The sequence below is a fragment of the Triturus cristatus genome, chromosome 1_1, assembly GCF_964204655.1.
Source record: "Triturus cristatus chromosome 1_1, aTriCri1.1, whole genome shotgun sequence".
Taxonomy (NCBI): Eukaryota; Metazoa; Chordata; class Amphibia; order Caudata; family Salamandridae; genus Triturus; species Triturus cristatus.
The window spans coordinates 1,157,542,582-1,157,560,197 of NC_140579.1; the positions used below are offsets into that span (position 1 = coordinate 1,157,542,582).

A 17,616-nucleotide genomic window follows, 5' to 3' on the forward strand; every position below is an offset into this window, starting at 1 on the left:
TGATAGCTTGCACAGGGCTCTTAACGATGCCTTATGTGCCTTTCAAACTAAATTTTATTTGTTACATGTTTTGAGTCAATGATTATAAGCGGACTAAAAACTCATCAGTTATACAATCAGCAAACATTTTATGATGTGTATGGAACATTTGTTTGTTTTCATATTATCCAAAAGAACAATTGTACAAAATTGAATTAGTCGCCAGATAAAAGCTTAACTGTTCTAACGCCTGTGTTTATTTTCCCCCATACTCTATTAATGGTATAATTTAGAAAAACAATTTGCTAAACACATTGTACAAGGCTTTTATGCCATTAACTTATGCTCTGAAGGAGATGCAGGTGACCTGTGAGATGACTTTTTATTGACAGAAGAAACTTGCAGATTGTTAACCACATTATTAGTAAAAATGTCTACATCAGATGTTTGAATGGAGTTATAGTCTACCAAATTATCAGAACAGGTTTTTAAAAAGTGACAAATATAACCGGTCCGTCTCTTGGCATTTTCACTTTTAGATATATTGCTATATGAATTAAAGTTTATAAGCACATCAGTGGTAAAAGTGTCTCCATCACATTTGAATAAAGTTATTGTCTATCAAATTATCAGTCTAGATTTAGAGAAACGTGACAAATATTACCAAAGCTTATAAAGTTTGATGTGGTGAAAATTTCCGTCTTGCATTAGTGCACTTGTTGTTAAAGATACGCTGGTCACTATTTGGGACTTTCCAGTGGTGCTCCTTGCAAAGCGCCCAAACAAATTCTGTAGAATAAATATAAAAGTGGATACATTAAAAATATACATTAATAGGTGGGAACAGTCAGGTCAATTGATTTCTGTCATGAGCATATCCTTCAGTCAGTGTCCTCACAGTTCCATTTACCACCTGCAACCCACTGACTCAAAATACTACCTTTGATTTCCCCTCAATCCCCCTCAGTGGTGGTGGTTCTTGTAGAGTACACACAGGACTTTGCTATTGGCAAGTATCCTTTAAACACTTTCAATGGATAAAAAAGAAGGAATACACTAAGGTTAACTAGTTCAATATATATATACACAATACATCCAAACATACCTCTGCAAGCAGAAACTTTCTCTTCATTCAAGCCTCTATCCTTCGAATGCTTTCTTTGACCAGTTCCTTTGCTGTTAGCCAATTCCTGATCGTTGAATACCATAGATATGACGCGATTTAGCACAAATGCTCCAGGATCACTTGAAGTTGGTGCTCTTGCAATTAAACTATAAAGTTGGCCAGCATCTACCAAGATATCGTTGTATCGAAGAGGATTTTTGGGGTCCTTAATGAGTTGTATAAGTCGCCCTTGCCTGTATTCTAAAAATGCACTCCCCATCTCTGAAGCGGAGGTCGTTTCTTCCTGCATTGAAAGAATGGAGATGGATATTAGAGATACAAACACATGAAATTAGCCTTCATATGAAATTAACATTAACATGAGTCTTCTCAGTAGAGTGCAACAACTCTTGTTTAATGCCCCAAGTAACATTTCAAAAAACTCTCGTAAGAGCGAAAGAGAGAGCGCGCGAAAGAGAGAGAGAGAACGCGAGAGAGAGAGCGCGCGCGCGAAAGAGAGAGAGAGCGTGAAAGAGAGCGCGAAAGAGAGAGAGAGCGCGCGAAAGAGAGAGAGAGCGCGAAAGAGAGTGAGCGCGCGAAAGAGAGTGAGTGCGAAAGAGAGTGAGCGAGCGCGAAAGAGAGTGAGCGCGAAAGAGAGTGAGCGCGAAAGAGAGTGAGCGCGAAAGAGAGAGAGCGAAAGAGAGAGAGAGAGCGCGAAAGAGAGAGAGAGAGCGCGAAAGAGAGAGAGCGCGAGAGAGAGAGAGCACGAAAGAGAGAGAGCGCGAAAGAGAGAGCGCGAGAGGGAGAGCGCGAAAGAGGGAGAGCGCGAGAGAGAGCGCGAGAGAGAGCGCGAGAGAGAGCGCGAGAGAGAGCGCGAAAGAGAGAGAGCGCGAAAGAGAGAGAGCGCGAAAGAGAGCGAGCGCGAAAGAGGGCCAGAGTACGACCCTATTTTGCATGCGCAAACTGGTTTGTGACCCGTTTGCACATGCAAAATGTAATAGGACAGTGTAACAATCCCGATTTAGCGAGTCGCATTTGTTTTGTGACTCGCTAAATAGGAATTGCGAGTTGCTATTAGAAAGACACGTTCCAAGGGCGTCCCTTCCTAATAGCGAGTCAAAGGCCTATGTAAGAATGTTTTGCAACCACAATATGCGTTGATAACAGTTTGAGCATCATCCGAGCGCTGGTGCCACACCCATAGGAATCTCAACACTACCTCCCATTAAAAAAAATGTTAAAAAAAAGTTTCATTTTTTTATAATGCATCCGCGGCTGCATTTTTTTTTTTTTTTAAACTACTTCATTTAAAAGCAGTCTCAGAAATGGAGGTTTGCGGAGCCCAGCAGGCCACCATAGCTGGGAGATCCAGCCATTCCCAATGGTGTCGCAAATTGCGAGTGCCTCTTGAATATTGATGAGGCATGCAATTTGCAAACCCATTGGGAATCACAAACAGTGTCTCCGACACTGTTATATATAGTATTTAGTGACTCGCAAAGTGCGACTCGCAATTGTGCGCAACTTGCGAGTCGCTAAATGCTATGGTCGTACATCTGTCCCTTAGAGAGGTAAAGATAGAGAGATATGCAACACCACCATGTACATATTAATGTTATGAAACTGATATCAAGTTTTTTGTATGGGTGAATATGAACTTATACATATATCAGGGGTGATAGAATGGCAATATAGGAACAATTTACACTGAGTTTCAGGTGACATCATACACCATGGGCTAGCTATAGTGTTTTTAGTCTGTTGCTGCTCCATGGTATTCTGATCTTCAATGGAGTGAACATGCCAATATAAAATAAAAATACTACACAGTTTGCTTCTGCATATAAATCTGCATAAGCTATCCAGGAGGATAAAAAATGTGGTAATGGGTGGTGGAATGAAATGGGGGTAAAATGTTATAAGTGCGCAGGGACAACAAAGTGGAGAATTCACTGCACGTGACTTTAAAAATTTGGCGTATATAATTTTAAATTCACAACAGCAACTGGAAGCATACAATACAAATAACTGAACAATTATCAAAGAACAAACTTACATTAGTTTCTGAAAGGATATTCAGGAGACCTCTTATAGCCTTTGTCACCACTGGGAGATCTTTTAGGTCAATCCCAAGTGCTGCAAAAAAGCAAATATATGTACATTTAAATGTATATTGGTTTTATTTCATGAATCATTTGATAGTTTAAGTTGGCATATACAAAAGAAGACTTTAAACTTACCAGCTATCACATTAGCACGATTTATATGTGTTTGCACATTTGTTCTATTGGTTTCTCTGTGATCTTTTTTATTGTACACGTTAGGTCTTGCCTCACTGTGGTCAGACAGTTCATTATCGTTGTCAAAATCATCTTCATTAGATTGACAATTGCCGAGATTCTCCCATATCTGATCTTCTTCACCATTGGCTATGTTAATGGATTTATTGATGGTTGCAATTAGCGATTCTTGCATTTGCTGTGGCCTGTATTCAGAATGTATTTGTTGTGCCAGCACAGAGGATTGAAGTTGGTTCTCTGGATGCACAGATGATTGATAGGATGTATTACTTTGTGATGGTTGGAGTGGATGTGAATTAACTTGGGGCCAATCTTTTTGGCTATGAATCGTGGGTTCTGATCCACTATATTGTGTTGTTTCGTCATGGACTCTTGGCACATATCTTGAAGGGGAGACAGATGTCATAGCTTCCGAGGCATTCAATAAATAATTGTTGTGCGACAGTATTGTAGGCGACGACATGGTGCAATGTAATTCTGTCTGATTTAATTCTGCACATTGATTATCAATATTGAGTGAGTCCCTCGCAGAACCATGTATACTTCCTGACTGATGGACGGTTTGTTGAATGAAAGAAAGACTGTTAGACGCTAGAGCAGAAGTAGTTGTATCTTTGTGTTTCCCAACTCCCTGTCTACTGTAATCCGGTCTTTCTATAGTTGACTTTTGTAGGCCTGGGTTGCTCAAAACTTGATGTTGTTTGGGTTTTCCATTAGCGGTCAAATGGTTGAATGAAAGCGTATGGCCTGCTCGTGGAACAGAAGTAAAGCTATTGCACTCTGCTAGTTGCCTATGATTCAGATTTGTTGTTACAGGGCTACAGTGTAGTGTTCCTGAAGGTGCAGTGCTGGTTGATGGGGCAATAGTTTGACCAGTGTTAATGCTTTCTGAGATAGAATTTCTAGTCTGGTTTGGAGTTTTTGGTGGCGGATCAGTGTAGTTCGTTGTCACAGAAGTATGTAAAACATCACTCTGTTGTAATTGAAAGTTATATCCAGAAAATTGCTCACACATTCTTTGCATTGTTGGATCTACACATTTTGAATTCGTTTTTTTGGTTGTATTTTTCTTTAATAATGTCACAACAACATTTTTCTTTTTAATGCCATCCTTCTGTTGCTGCTTAATGCTTCTGGCGAATTGCTGCTTTTTCATTTTGGTTGCAGGTTTTGAATTTTCGATTTCGCATTTATCCATCTTTGATTTATTCATTTGTAAAGCATTGAAATCATTTTTGCATTTCTGACTTCCTACAACTGGCATATTTTCTTTAAGCTCTTTTAATGGACTGGCAGCTCGATCTTTTTTCTTAGAAGACAGTTTTTTTGTCTCAATGTTACCCATCTCTTTTAATGGACTGGCAGCTCGATCTTTTTTCTTAGAAGACAGTTTTTTTGTCTCAATGTTACCCATCTCTTTTAATGGACTGGCAGCTCGATCTTTTTTCTTTGAAGACAGTTTTTTTGTCTCAATGTTACCCATATGTACCAATTCCTTGTCCAAATCCTGTGCTAAAGTCATACTGTTTTTTTTAATAAACACATCCATAGTCTTTTTTACAGCTGCACATTGTTTTTTGACTGTAACATAAAAAAAGAATTCATTTTCAAAATGTTCCTATTTGCAAACGACTTGCGATACAGTACTTATTTGTATGACCTATTGTGTAAATTTACTTGTCACTGAAACTGGTGAGATTAGAGTACCCAGTGTAAAATGAACAACTACTATGGACCCTCAATTAGTCTGTTGCTGCTCCATGGTATTCTGATCTTCAATGGAGTGTACATGACAGATCCTCTCTACCTTATTGCAAGTGCATCACATCCCAATGCATTTGTAATAAGGTGGATGGGTAATTCATAATGTTTGGGATGGAGTACTCATCCACCAATGTGTAAATCAGGTCACACATTTGTAAGGTATTGCATTACATTATGTATTTAATTTGTAGTCATTTTCTATGGAGCTGTGGGCAGGCATGTAACACCTCAGAAAGAGGTTTTTGGACATAGGTGTAGGGTTGTGAGAACTGGCTACAGTAGTAGCCGCCAATGGGCTTACGAGAGATTGTGATCAGAGTAGAATATATGCCACTAGTATTTTGGGAGTCGGTGGAATAAGCCAAGGGAATAGAAATATAGAGATCGAAAGTGCAGCATGGAGGCCTGCATGATGGGACATGAGGAGAAAAGACTTCATTTGATGTACCTTTAATAGCAGATCTTCAATGCCAAGGAAAAGGTGATTTACCATAAGATGAGATGACTGTTTTAAACAACGTAGAGCCAAAGTGGAAAAGGGAGCATTGCATATGTGAAATTTATTCTCACTTGATACCGAAAAGAAAGGTACTGGATATCATCAGGGGCAGACTGGTGTTTCAATGTACAGATTGTGTAAAGGCCGAACCAGATAGCATTCTATGGCCATAACTGGTTCAGCAGTAACTGAGCCTAGGTATTAGTATTGATATGCATTTCAGCAATATTCAAAAGCAAACTTAACTGACAAGGGGACCGTGAAACATACATATTGAAGACACTTACATTCACTGTAGAAGACTAGGATCCCTTTATAAATCATTTTCTTCTTGGTAGGTGTTCCTTCATCATCTAGGTCAAATGTTTCAAAGGCACTGTGACAGCGGGCTCCTAATAAAAGTTCTGAAGTCTTCTCCGTTGCATTAAATGTGACTTCCGCATGACTTTGCAGCACAACTGATCGGTCTACATAGTAAAATATACAGCAATAGCAGTCCTTACTCGATTTCCTCGTCATGTGCACCATGGCTTCCAAATGTTCTGAATTAAAATAAAAAATCTAAGCTGCCTTATTCTTTTTATATCCCTGTAAATGAAAGAGTAAATATTTAACTGTGATGTAACCTGCAGTGAATGGGACAGTTTGTGCATGGTGCTTTCAACTCACTGTACCATCAAAATAATCCTCAGCTACTGACAAATGGAACCGGACACTTAAGCAGAATGGAGCTTCAGTGTACACCATGAAATTCTTGCACACATTGACAAGCCCATTCCACACTCAACAATGTAGTCCCCATTGCACAACAGACACCCACACTGACAGACACTCAAGCATATCACCAGACATACATAATCATACATCCACAAACACTATGATACTCCCAAATGCCATCACACACCTAAAACACCCAAACACATGCCATCAGGCATCAAATCACATTCACATACTCTAAACTATCTAGCCCCTTATCAAAACAGCTTCTCTTGCCTTCAGAAAGATATGATATCTCACCCAGTTTGATACTCCTATGTCATCTCAGAAACTCATGCTCCATATTAGACAGCAATATACACACCCTCACGCTGAAAATCTAAAAACATGCAGCAACTTATCAGGAATGCATCTACCCTGTTATTAACCCTCGAAAATTATCCATGCAGACATAGCTCAAACACCACACTCACAAAGCGGACACTGATAGACTAGGGTGGCGAAGTGAGCTAAAGAATGATGACGGATTCAACACAGATCTGTGACTGGCGGTGAGTGTCTGAAAAGTTGCAGCACTCAGTCCATCATCTCCTCGTGGTTGCTTTGTTCACCCTAAGTTGGCAGGGTATGCCCAGACAAGTTCCCTTGCCACTGGATTCGAGCTAGCCTGGTTGATGAGGGGTGTTACCCCCAAAACCAGAGGGCGGGAATAACCCAAGGATTGGATCAGTGGGCAGAGCCAGAGGTGTGGGCAGAATGTGCAAACATCCAAATTTTTAGTATTAGTTTGGCATTTCACTGCCCAGTTTTATCAAACAATGGATACACATGATTATTTAAGGTTATAATGAGTTATTGACATTAAAACACATTCACAAAGTGGGATATGCTTCTAATCACAGAATGTCCTAAATACGATAAAATGTGGAAGCACAAGCCATTTGTCACCGAGCCATGGAGTTTGTCATCAGCAGTTCTCCCGTTTTCCACAACGGCAGTTCAAACATGAATGGCAAAATATCCTAGTTTGCAAAATGTTTTCTATATAATTATGCCTCTGCCATATTTGCCTCCTAATGGAAGATCTGCTGCATGATCTGACCATTTCAACTACTAAATGGTTTATAGCTCAAACGCATCAAAAGTTAAATAAAAATGTGACTTGTTTTGCTGCGGAGTGGATGGCTTAGTGCAAAGGTTGACTGATCACCTTTCTCACTGTTGCATTTGTATGTTACACTGATACTAATGAGGCAAAATCTTTCCAAAGACTGTTAGCATGTGTACACATGTCAAAATAATAAAATATCAGAAAACATACAGCATTACGCTGCAGCCTTTTTTTTAATGCATAATTTAGTCAACACAGCGGCATAATTTTGTCCTCCTTTGCTGCATATATAATTTCAGTGGCCCCACAGCAAGCAGCACATGTTAAAGGTGCTTGTGAATGAAGCAGAGAGATTGTGAAGTTTGCGAACTTAGTTTGGTGTGCGTGCAAATTCTGCATTGCCAATCCCTTGTGAGTTGCAGCTACTACTTCTGAAACAAGGCCAATGGAGGTACCTATGGGTGAGGCAGACTGGCCTCAAGGGCAGGGCCAGCCTTAGCACTGGCGGTACCCTGTGCATTAATGTTTGTTATTGCCCCCCAATGACCACCTCTGCCATGGATTCCCTCACTACCACCGTTTAACAGCGCCCCTCAAGTCTGCATAACCACACTCTCTCAGACGCATTTAATTTGATTTACAGCGCCACTCATACCAGTGTAGGGTGTCAGAGCACTTAACATCACACACATTACTAAGAGACAATCAATATGTGTGTAAATCACCGTATAGAAAATGTTACATAAGACTAAGGACTACAAGGTGTAGGAGTCACATGACAACCATACTAGTAGGCCGTATAGTATAATAGTGATTGGTCTGGAGAAACATAAAAACAGATTTTAAAACGTAATACCAAGGTTTAGGGTTCTCTTTAATAATCAGAATTGATTTCTGACCAAAAGAACACTTTTTGCAACATTAGGATAATCAAAGACTGGAGGAAAAACATAACGCTCTAATTTATACCTTGCTGTTTGTATGCAGCTCGTAGATGAGAGTTAATAGCGCACTGTTCTATGTTAGGATTTTAACTTATAAACTGCAAGCAACAAAAGGATTTCTCTGACAAAAGCATTAGCCCACTGACCTATTTACATTATGTGCACTTTGTGATCTGCATTGTACATGTTCTTTGCAGTAGGGTCATTAACCCTTTGAGCTACCTTTCCATGAATCAAAACTCACACTGCCTTCAACTACAACCCAATTGCTGCCGGCTATAGGGTGAGGCTCAATGTAAATGACGCAATAGCCTAGAGCAATATGCAGCCTACCAAAAAAAAGTAACATCATCATGGAAAAAGCAAACGCTCATAGGGAATGCAAAATTTAGCAAACCATGTGAAATGTAAGCAGGAACAACATGGTTACCTTAACGCTTCACACTCACCATTCAGAAATCAGTGAGTGCTGTCACCTGCAATCCGATCAGTGATCTCCATTCCCACCAGTGAGCCCTGCTTGGGCGTGCAGCCTGAACGCACGTGCACTGCCTTTAGTGACCATTAAGACCACGGTTAGCGTGAGTCGTAGCAGGAATACTAATGAGACTTTTACTCCTGGTAGTACCTAAATGACCACCATGAAGGTAGGGGTTTTACAGCAGTTTGTGACTCAAGAAAACAAGACGTGCAGAGCAGAACACTCCATTGTGTTGGATGGAATATACAAGCTCTTTCTCTGGGTTTCTCTTCTCATTTTGTTGACACAGCCTTGCACCTGTGACTCTGCTTCTGTTGATTTAGAGCACCCGACTCTTGAAATGTGTGGGAATGATCTAATTTACATGCCTTGAGATGAGATTTCTTGAAATTGTTTAGTATATTATTTTTTGTTCAGCTACATATGCCTATTTCTTTCAGTGGTCGTTATGGTGTTCCGCTGCTACTTGATTGGCCTCGATTGCAATCGATAACAATTTTAATTAGTTACGCAATACATTCAAGAAGGATACAGTGACTTTTAACGCTACCACGTCTGTCCAGTTCATGTTTGTTTAAATTGGCGCAGGAATAATTTGCCGATCACATTATAAAATCGTTAGAAAGCGATACACCTCTTCAGTTGCGTAGCTGATTGTAAGTCAGTCTGAGAGACACTGGGGGAAGCTCTGCTTGCCTTGGACGTAAGGCATAAATAATACATCCTTGCAGATATTTACATGAAAATACTCTGTGTGTTGGGAAATCATTGGTGCATCTTAACGCTGATCCGAAAATCTGTTGTGCAAATGTGTATCAACTTCAAGCATTTTGCTTTAGCTCTTGAGGGAGAGATACTGGGGCATATTAACAAGCCAGGCGATAAAATTATCGCCGCTTTAGCGGCAGAAAACTGCCGCTAAAACGGCGATAATGGACTTGAGAATATGCTCTATGGACTTCCAATTGAAACCCATGTTAGATGTGAAGGACGACTAACATGGGTTTCAATTGGAATTCCATAGAGCATATTATCAAGCCCATTATTGCCGTTTTAGCGGCAGTTTTCTGCCGCTAAAGCGGCGATAATTTTATCGCCTGGCTTGTTAATATGCCCCACTGTTTACTAGCATGATGTTTTCGAGGATATAGTACAGTGAGCCTATGTGTGTTGTTAACCCACAACTGTGTGTTAATAAAGTGCTCCATTACGCCTCAGCGGAGATTTCTCACAGATCACATCCCCCTGCTCAATCTACTCAAAAATGTGACCTAGGCTGCTTCTTCTCGTAATCTGATGACAGCTGTGAGCAGAAACCAAAGAAAATGAGGTTTAAAGTGGGAGTGGGGCGCGTGCAACAGCTGAGTAATGGGAGAAGGGAGGCCCAAATATTAAAGCCATAGCGCCCAATCAGAACACGCGCGTGCGCGATGCAGCCTTTTTCGCCCGCTCTGCTGCTCTTAGCCCGGAGTGACAGGCCCAGCTGAGGGGGCTGCTCCTGCTCTGGCCTCGTAAGTGGTTTCTGGCAGATGTTTTAATCTGCCTTTTGAAGAACGACTTCTGGGCAGCTGTGCTGCTGCATACATCTGTTTCTGTTTGGACAGATGGAGGCATGCACTTCCAACTGCAGGACTCTGCCTCACACTGGGGATTGTTTAACCAGCAGCTCAAGTGCTTACATTAGTGTACCGCAGCAGAAAGAGGTGGCAGAGCACATGGTAGGTTTTAAGCTCGATATAACCGGACGGATAATTCACAACGTGATTTGCTGAACTTTTTTTTGCAGTTTTATGTAGCGCGGATTCGACCCGAAGATATTGGAGCGCTAAACATGGACACCAGTTACATTACACAAGGTCATAACTCCTTTGTTTTTTAGGCATGGAAGATTAAATAATTTTCCTAGAAGCGGAGGATATGCCTGAAAAGTTAAGTACATGAGGGCCCTGACCCATTTCAATATCCATTGCTTATATCCTTACAAAACGTAAGCAGCAGGTAAAAAGACCACATGCCTGCACACAGAGCGCAGTACACATTTTGTTCAATCCACACTTTGCAATACCTCCAGGATTGATGCACTATTGTTGCAAGCCCAGGGAAAACAAAGCAAACAAAAAAAGCGCTTCTCTGGCAAACTCTGAAAAAGTGGTGCTATTGGGTTTGTGTGTGAATAAAATCAATCTGGCCAGTTTGCTGCGACCCTGTTACTTTATTTAGTTATTTGGCATATTTTTAACCTTTTAATCCAGATGCTGCACTTTGGAATTTAAATACGACATTTCCAGCAAAAGTGTTTTTCTTTTTTGGATCCATTTCACAGGGGAGCAAATAATCTCGAAGTCAGGGTTTTCATTAAAGAATTCTGCCCACTTCGACCACTTTACAGCCTCGGCTTTCTGCCACCACCCTTATCAGCTGGGCCCAATATGCGCGCGTGGCAGGGGATGTCAGAAAGCCGAGGTTGTAACCAAAACCAGGCCAATTCTCAATTTGGTCATTTTAGATATGTTTGCGCTGGGAGAAGAAACGTGACGGAAAACTACTTAAAACCAGAACATCGCACGGGCCCGATTGAGGCTTACCTTTCCGGTGTACACACATTTTTAAAACGAGCCAACACAGTGGGCCGCGCGCCATATTAACTACTGTGGAAGTTGAATACCCAGCAACTCGAATTCGGGGGTTTCAAAAATGTATGTAATAAATAACCCAAACGCGCTGTGGAAATATGGATTTTTCTGATCAGTTATGTCCCCTATCTTGGACCCCAACGGTTCCATGTATAAATCACAAGTACATGTATGTTCCCTCCAGTTCCAGTTATGAAGACGCAAATACATGTGCGTCCACCGTTAACATGTCCTCTTTCAGATCCGCCATGAATGGGCCGGATATTCCATTCCTAAGTACGAAAGGCCACCGGCTTTATATGGTTCACTTATGCCATTTTACAGTTCAGGCGAGTAGGCCCTGATTCTGCCATCAAGCTTTTCCTGCCTTCTGCCTCTGAGAGCTCCAGTCTGAGCCTGCATCTGTATCCATGAACTTTGTCCTCATTCTCTGCGTGGCTCACGGTGCCTGACATCAGCTCGCTGCCTGCCAAAAACTGTATTTCACCTTCGAAATTATCTGCTCCGCTCCCTGCCCAATGCATTCCTGTCTAGTAGTTTAAGTAAACAGTCTTCCAGCTACCAAGCAAAGGCCCGGCTTCTCTGTCTTTATGCAAGTAATTCATAGCCCTATTATTATGGAAGACTTTCGCCCTCGCATCTAGTGTAGACACTTAGACGCTTGTACACGCACTAACAGTCAGTATAGTCAGTATAGAATAAGATTCTACTCTAAGAGACCTCTCTTTTGGATAACATAGTTCTTTAAACAAAGGATGTTAGATATGATTTGGGATAAGGTTGACTTGACCCACCAGACATCTGTCGCCACATGTAGAGTTAAATGTCAAATCCCCTTCACCCCCTAGCCGCACGTCAATCATACGTCATGCTGCTGCGCGCGCATTTCTGCCAAGTATTTCTGCTGACATTGCGAAATTCCTTCATGGAACCACCCTATTATGACATCACACCTGATGACGTTCTTTAGTCACACCCAGTTACGCCCACTTTTGCTACGCATGTATGTTTTATCTACACTATCAATTGTTACGCCTCTTGCATTTGCTTCAATGTAATGCCTATTGTATAAAAGTGATTACTTATCAATAAAGTATGTACTTCACTTCCTGAACCTCCGTGGTGATGGAACCTGGAGTCACCGATTCGAATCGTCCATTGGAATAAAGCCCATTCCGAACCTCTAATGTCACGGATTTTGCCTCTTATTTTACTGAGCTATATTTATTATTTTTCTGTATCAAATTAAGTCCCGGTAATTAAATTATTTACCACATGAATGGCGCCCGAACAGGGACACTTTCTCATCTCACGCGCCGGCGGTGCGTTGCAGGCCCGGTCTCCTGCCACAGCTGGACGGACAAAAACGCGTACCAGCAGGATTTCCTGTATCTCCCTCCGGTCAAACGGGGGCGACTGAGGCTGCGATCAACACCCAGACGAGGCGGTGAGAAGTGCGAAGTATCCCGACCAGAGCCTAGCTGAGAGAGCAAGATCCGAGGTATACAGAGGCCCACCAAGTTCCGAGGTTTCCGATGTCCCGAAGTGTCCGAAGTTTTCGAGTCCAGTCCAGTTCAGTTCAGTTCCGTTCCGAGGCCTTCCGTTCCGAGCTACCCGGTGAGTACCATTACTGGGGAGGCGTTCTGACGTGCACATAGGTTGTGCCGGTCCAAACGGGTTTGGGTACACAAATCCGGTCTGCACTGTTTTAGCAGTGTATCTGTACTGTTTAGCAGTATATCTAGTATATCAAGTATATAAATTCAGAATAAATTCAGTTAATGCCGAGTATTATGTTCAGTGATTAAGTTTCCTTAGAATCGTCATCATCATTGTTGCTCATTTAAATGTTAAATGTTAAACGTGTTAATACGTCCTGCATATTGTGGTGTGAATGACTGTTCATTAATGTGTTTATTGTATTAAGTTTGTTCAAGACCAAGTATCAGATCAGTTCTCAGTATGCCGCTCTTTTCGAAACTAAGACAGATCACAACTAGAAAAGGGGTACTCGAAGAAGCTGTTCCCATTCCTCCTAGGGACACTCCAGGGTACTTCATGTATCATAAACATGGCCTAGACGCCATATTATTTCTTGATCTATGGGTAGACTACACTAAGGAATTACCAGAAAGTCAGAGGTGGCCCGCAGCTGGGACCTGGGATGCAGATTGCATCGTGAAAGTAGAGGAAGAATTATGGAAAAGGAAAGCTAGACAATCACAGAAAGACGCCATTGAATTATGGCGTAAAGAATCGTATAGACGTACAGAAAAAGCACGTAGACAGGAAGAGAAGAGTAAGGAAAATTCAAATAAAGTCCGAGAAAATCTATTAATTGAAGAAGGTACACGAGTGAAATCAGAACAAGTAGACAGACAAAGAAATGCCCTTATGAATGGTATGTATCCCCTTCTGGCCGAGGGATTACCTAAGGCTACTCCGGAGATACCAAAAGACTTGCCACCCCCATTGTTCCCAATAAAAATGCATCCTAAGGGGCATCCTAAAACAGCAGAAGATGTTTTTCTTTCCTCATATTTAGATGAAGCAGCTCCCGAGTATGCTAACCCCGCCCCACATAGATCGTCTGCCGGGGAGGTTCAACGCCAAGACCCTGTATCTGTATCCCTACAGCATCAAACCCTGACACCAGTTCCGGCAAGCACATCTGTTTCCACGTCTGTTCCTACAGCTACTTCTATAGCTGTGTCCACACCTATAGTTGCTGTATCGCGTTCTACGAATCCTTTCACGCCCGATACCCCAGATGGGGCTACCGGAGGTGCTACCAACATTTTTTCTACGCCACCCAGAATAAATAAACTTACTTTTCAAGAAACAGCACATCCACGTACCCCCAAACTCATAAATGCCCGCACGCTTAAGGAACTTCTTGTAGATTGTAGATATGACCCTGTGCCCGGCAAAGAGGACGAAATGATCATGGCATCATTACGTATCAGACGAGCCGCGGTGTATTTGGGGAAGTTACCAGGAATGACTGTGCATCTAGATAATATATATCATTTTGTCCAAACAGGGCGAGATTCTGAAAGTATTAACAGAGCTATGGAATACCAGAAAGTGGAGATACAGGGGGAACTGTTACGTTTCCTCATAAATTGTGTGATCAGAAATCAAGACCGACCGGGGGTAGACCCGGAAGCAATGCAAATTCTTACCAGATGGAGCCAGAATATATCAGAGGGGAGACATGATAGGCAAAAATGTATAATAGCCATGTGCCGAAAGATCCGTAAAGAAATAGAACGCCTACACGAAGAGAGATTAGCGGTAGACCAGTTTGAACAAGATGAGGAGGAGGAAGGATCAGGACTGCCCACAGGACAGTCAGAAACCATAGCCTATGTAGGTAGAGGAAGATCTTGTAATAGTACTAGATGTTTCACTGACCCGATACGTCCGATATGTCCAGATAATAACAGGAATTTCCAAACACCTATAATAAATCTAAGGTCCCCCGAGCATTCGTTCCAAGCCGCTGACAAATTACTCCGAGAACGAAGGGGTTATCATTTACTCGATTCTATGGATGAACAAGAATTAGCCAGGTCAGCCGTTCATTGGGCTGACAGTCCCGGAAAATATGGTGATGATACAGTAGCACACACATTTTTGAACCTCACCCCAGATGAACAGCGTTTAGCTGGGATTTATATGATTCAACAACTTCTTATACTTTATCAAAGTCAACATTCCGATCCTGGTCCGTTACCTGATATATTGACTGAATTACTCACGAATAGATGGAGAGGTTCAGGTACTAAGTTAATTAGAGAAATACTAGAATCAAGAAAGCAGTACATTCTTTTTGTATGCCCAGAACGTGTCTCTCTGCCCATCAAGGAAAGAACGACGTATTACATGGACAGACAGAATCCCTTACGAGAAGTACACCCAATAAAGGGCGAGGACAATCAGTTTAAACGTGTATATGTATATACGCCCATATCGAAAATAGAATTGTTAGAAATGAAGAAAGTGGTACCCAGTCATGACAAAGACCCAGCGGGTTTTCACCGAGAAATTAAAGACATGTTACTCATGGGAGAGTATACCTATCCCGACATTATGACAATATTAAAGGTATTAATGCCTGCTGGCATTTATGAGAAACTCAAGGAAAAAGAGTGGGAGGTAGGAGACCAAAAGATAGACTGGACAGCATTAGAAAATGAAGAAAGGGCCCGAGGTCCAGGTTCGGGGCTTGGGGATAAAACTAAAGCACTACCAGGTTTACTAGTACAGGTACTGCCACGTTTATTAACCACGAAAAAGGAAGACTGGGGTGCAATCTCAGCCTGTAAACAAAAGCAAGATGAAGACACTAGTGATTTCTATGCCCGATTCGAAAAATGTTTTGGTATAAATAGTGGTATAAAAGCAAGTAGCGAGTCATACCCACATCTGTTTGTGACAAAATTAGTTGAAAATTCCTTGCCCCAGGTGAAGAATCGAGTATTAAAATTCGAGAGTACCTGGCAAGGTAATACCCCATCACAAATGTTACAAATGTTACAGTACCATTACAATAGAATTAGAGAGGAACAAGAACATGAACAGAAACGCATGAAAGACACAAAAATGAAAATGCTAGTCTCCCAGACAGTTCCAGCTGAAGGTCATAAAAAGGGTACGACACAGTCCGGTGATTCAGCAGGACCTGTAAAAGGGACATGCAACTATTGTAAACAACCAGGTCATTACATACACGATTGCCCAGTCCTGAAGCGTAATATTGCCACAGGTAAAACACAGGAAAGACCACGGCCACCTAGACAGGATCAGAATGAACAAGGAGCCCCGCAGCATGCCCAGTCCATGCCAGCTCCACAACAGTCTATACAGTTTGTGCCAGCTGCACCAGCGCTGCCTGTTGCTGCCACACAAACCACGACACGACAGCTGTACCAGACCGCACAGTACGATTATCCTGATTATCAACGATACGCATGAACCAGCCTGGAGAGGGAAGTTGACTTACCCCTTATCGAGGTCCCTGTAGACCAAGAAGGACCTTATGTACATAGTGAACTATTAGGCCAAGATAGAAAATTTTTACTTGATACAGGGGCAAGTCGAACAACTATAAAACGTAGTGAAGTTCCAGGGGCACCCCTCTCAGGCTCACAGAATATTTCCCTTGGTTTTTCAGGAAAACCTATTGTTAATGAAGTATCACAGCCTCTTCCACTTACGATAGGACCCTTAACCCGAACTACAGATTTATTGCTTACTAAATCATGTCCAGAAAACCTGTTAGGTATAAAAACACTGAAAGCTCTAGGAGCTATAATATGTTGTTCTCCGGAAGGAGTAAGATTGTTTTTACGTGATTTCAAAGGTCACTATGTGTCTCGAGACATGGATCCCCGACTACAGACTTTACCTACACATTTATGGGCACAAGGCCCTACTGATGTGGGTTGCATGAATATTACACCATATCGGGTTACATTAAAGGCAGGAGTGGTACTACCACGAATGCGACAATACAAGTTACCACCAGATGCTGTAGTGGCTTTACTGCAAATTATTGACGAGCTCATTGTCCAAGGAGTAGTTGTGGAAACAGACTCCAATGTATGTAATTCCCCGATAATTCCGATTCTTAAACGAACAGATCCAAAGGCCCCGCCAGTATATCGATTGGTTATTGATCTGCGCGAATTGAACAAGTGCATTGTGCCACAATTCCCTGTGGTCCCAGATATCTCGTCATTACTGACAGCTATTGATTCCGAAGCAACATTCTTTACTGTAATTGATCTCAAGAATGCCTTTTTCAGCGTCCCAATAGATCCGGAAAGCCAATACTTGTTCGGATTTAGTTTAAATGGACGTAGCTTTAAATTCACACGCGCACCTCAAGGATTTACAGAAAGCCCCAGCATCTATAGCCAAGCACTGAAACGAGAACTTGACAGTATTCACATGCCAGTCAACACTGCCCTGCTTCAATATGTCGATGATCTGCTGATCACCGCTAGAAACGAACCTGAATGTGAGAAAGCATCACTGACGGTATTACAATTTTTGGCCGAAAAGGGGCACAAGGT

General features: G+C 41.8%; 1 protein-coding gene across 1 annotated transcript; it reads right to left on the reverse strand.

Moving 5' to 3' along the window:
• Window positions 1-344: 344 nt before the first annotated feature.
• LOC146871782 (uncharacterized) lies at window positions 345-6,235 on the reverse strand. The gene is made up of 5 exons (XM_085599777.1): window positions 5,935-6,235; window positions 3,325-4,965; window positions 3,141-3,220; window positions 1,085-1,388; window positions 345-768 (listed from the first exon to the last, which is right to left on the reverse strand). The coding sequence occupies exons 1-5, from the start codon at window positions 6,173-6,175 to the stop codon at window positions 650-652; spliced, it is 2,385 nt and encodes a 794-aa protein (XP_085455903.1). The 5' UTR covers window positions 6,176-6,235; the 3' UTR covers window positions 345-649.
• Between the last annotated feature and the right edge of the window lie 11,381 nt (window positions 6,236-17,616).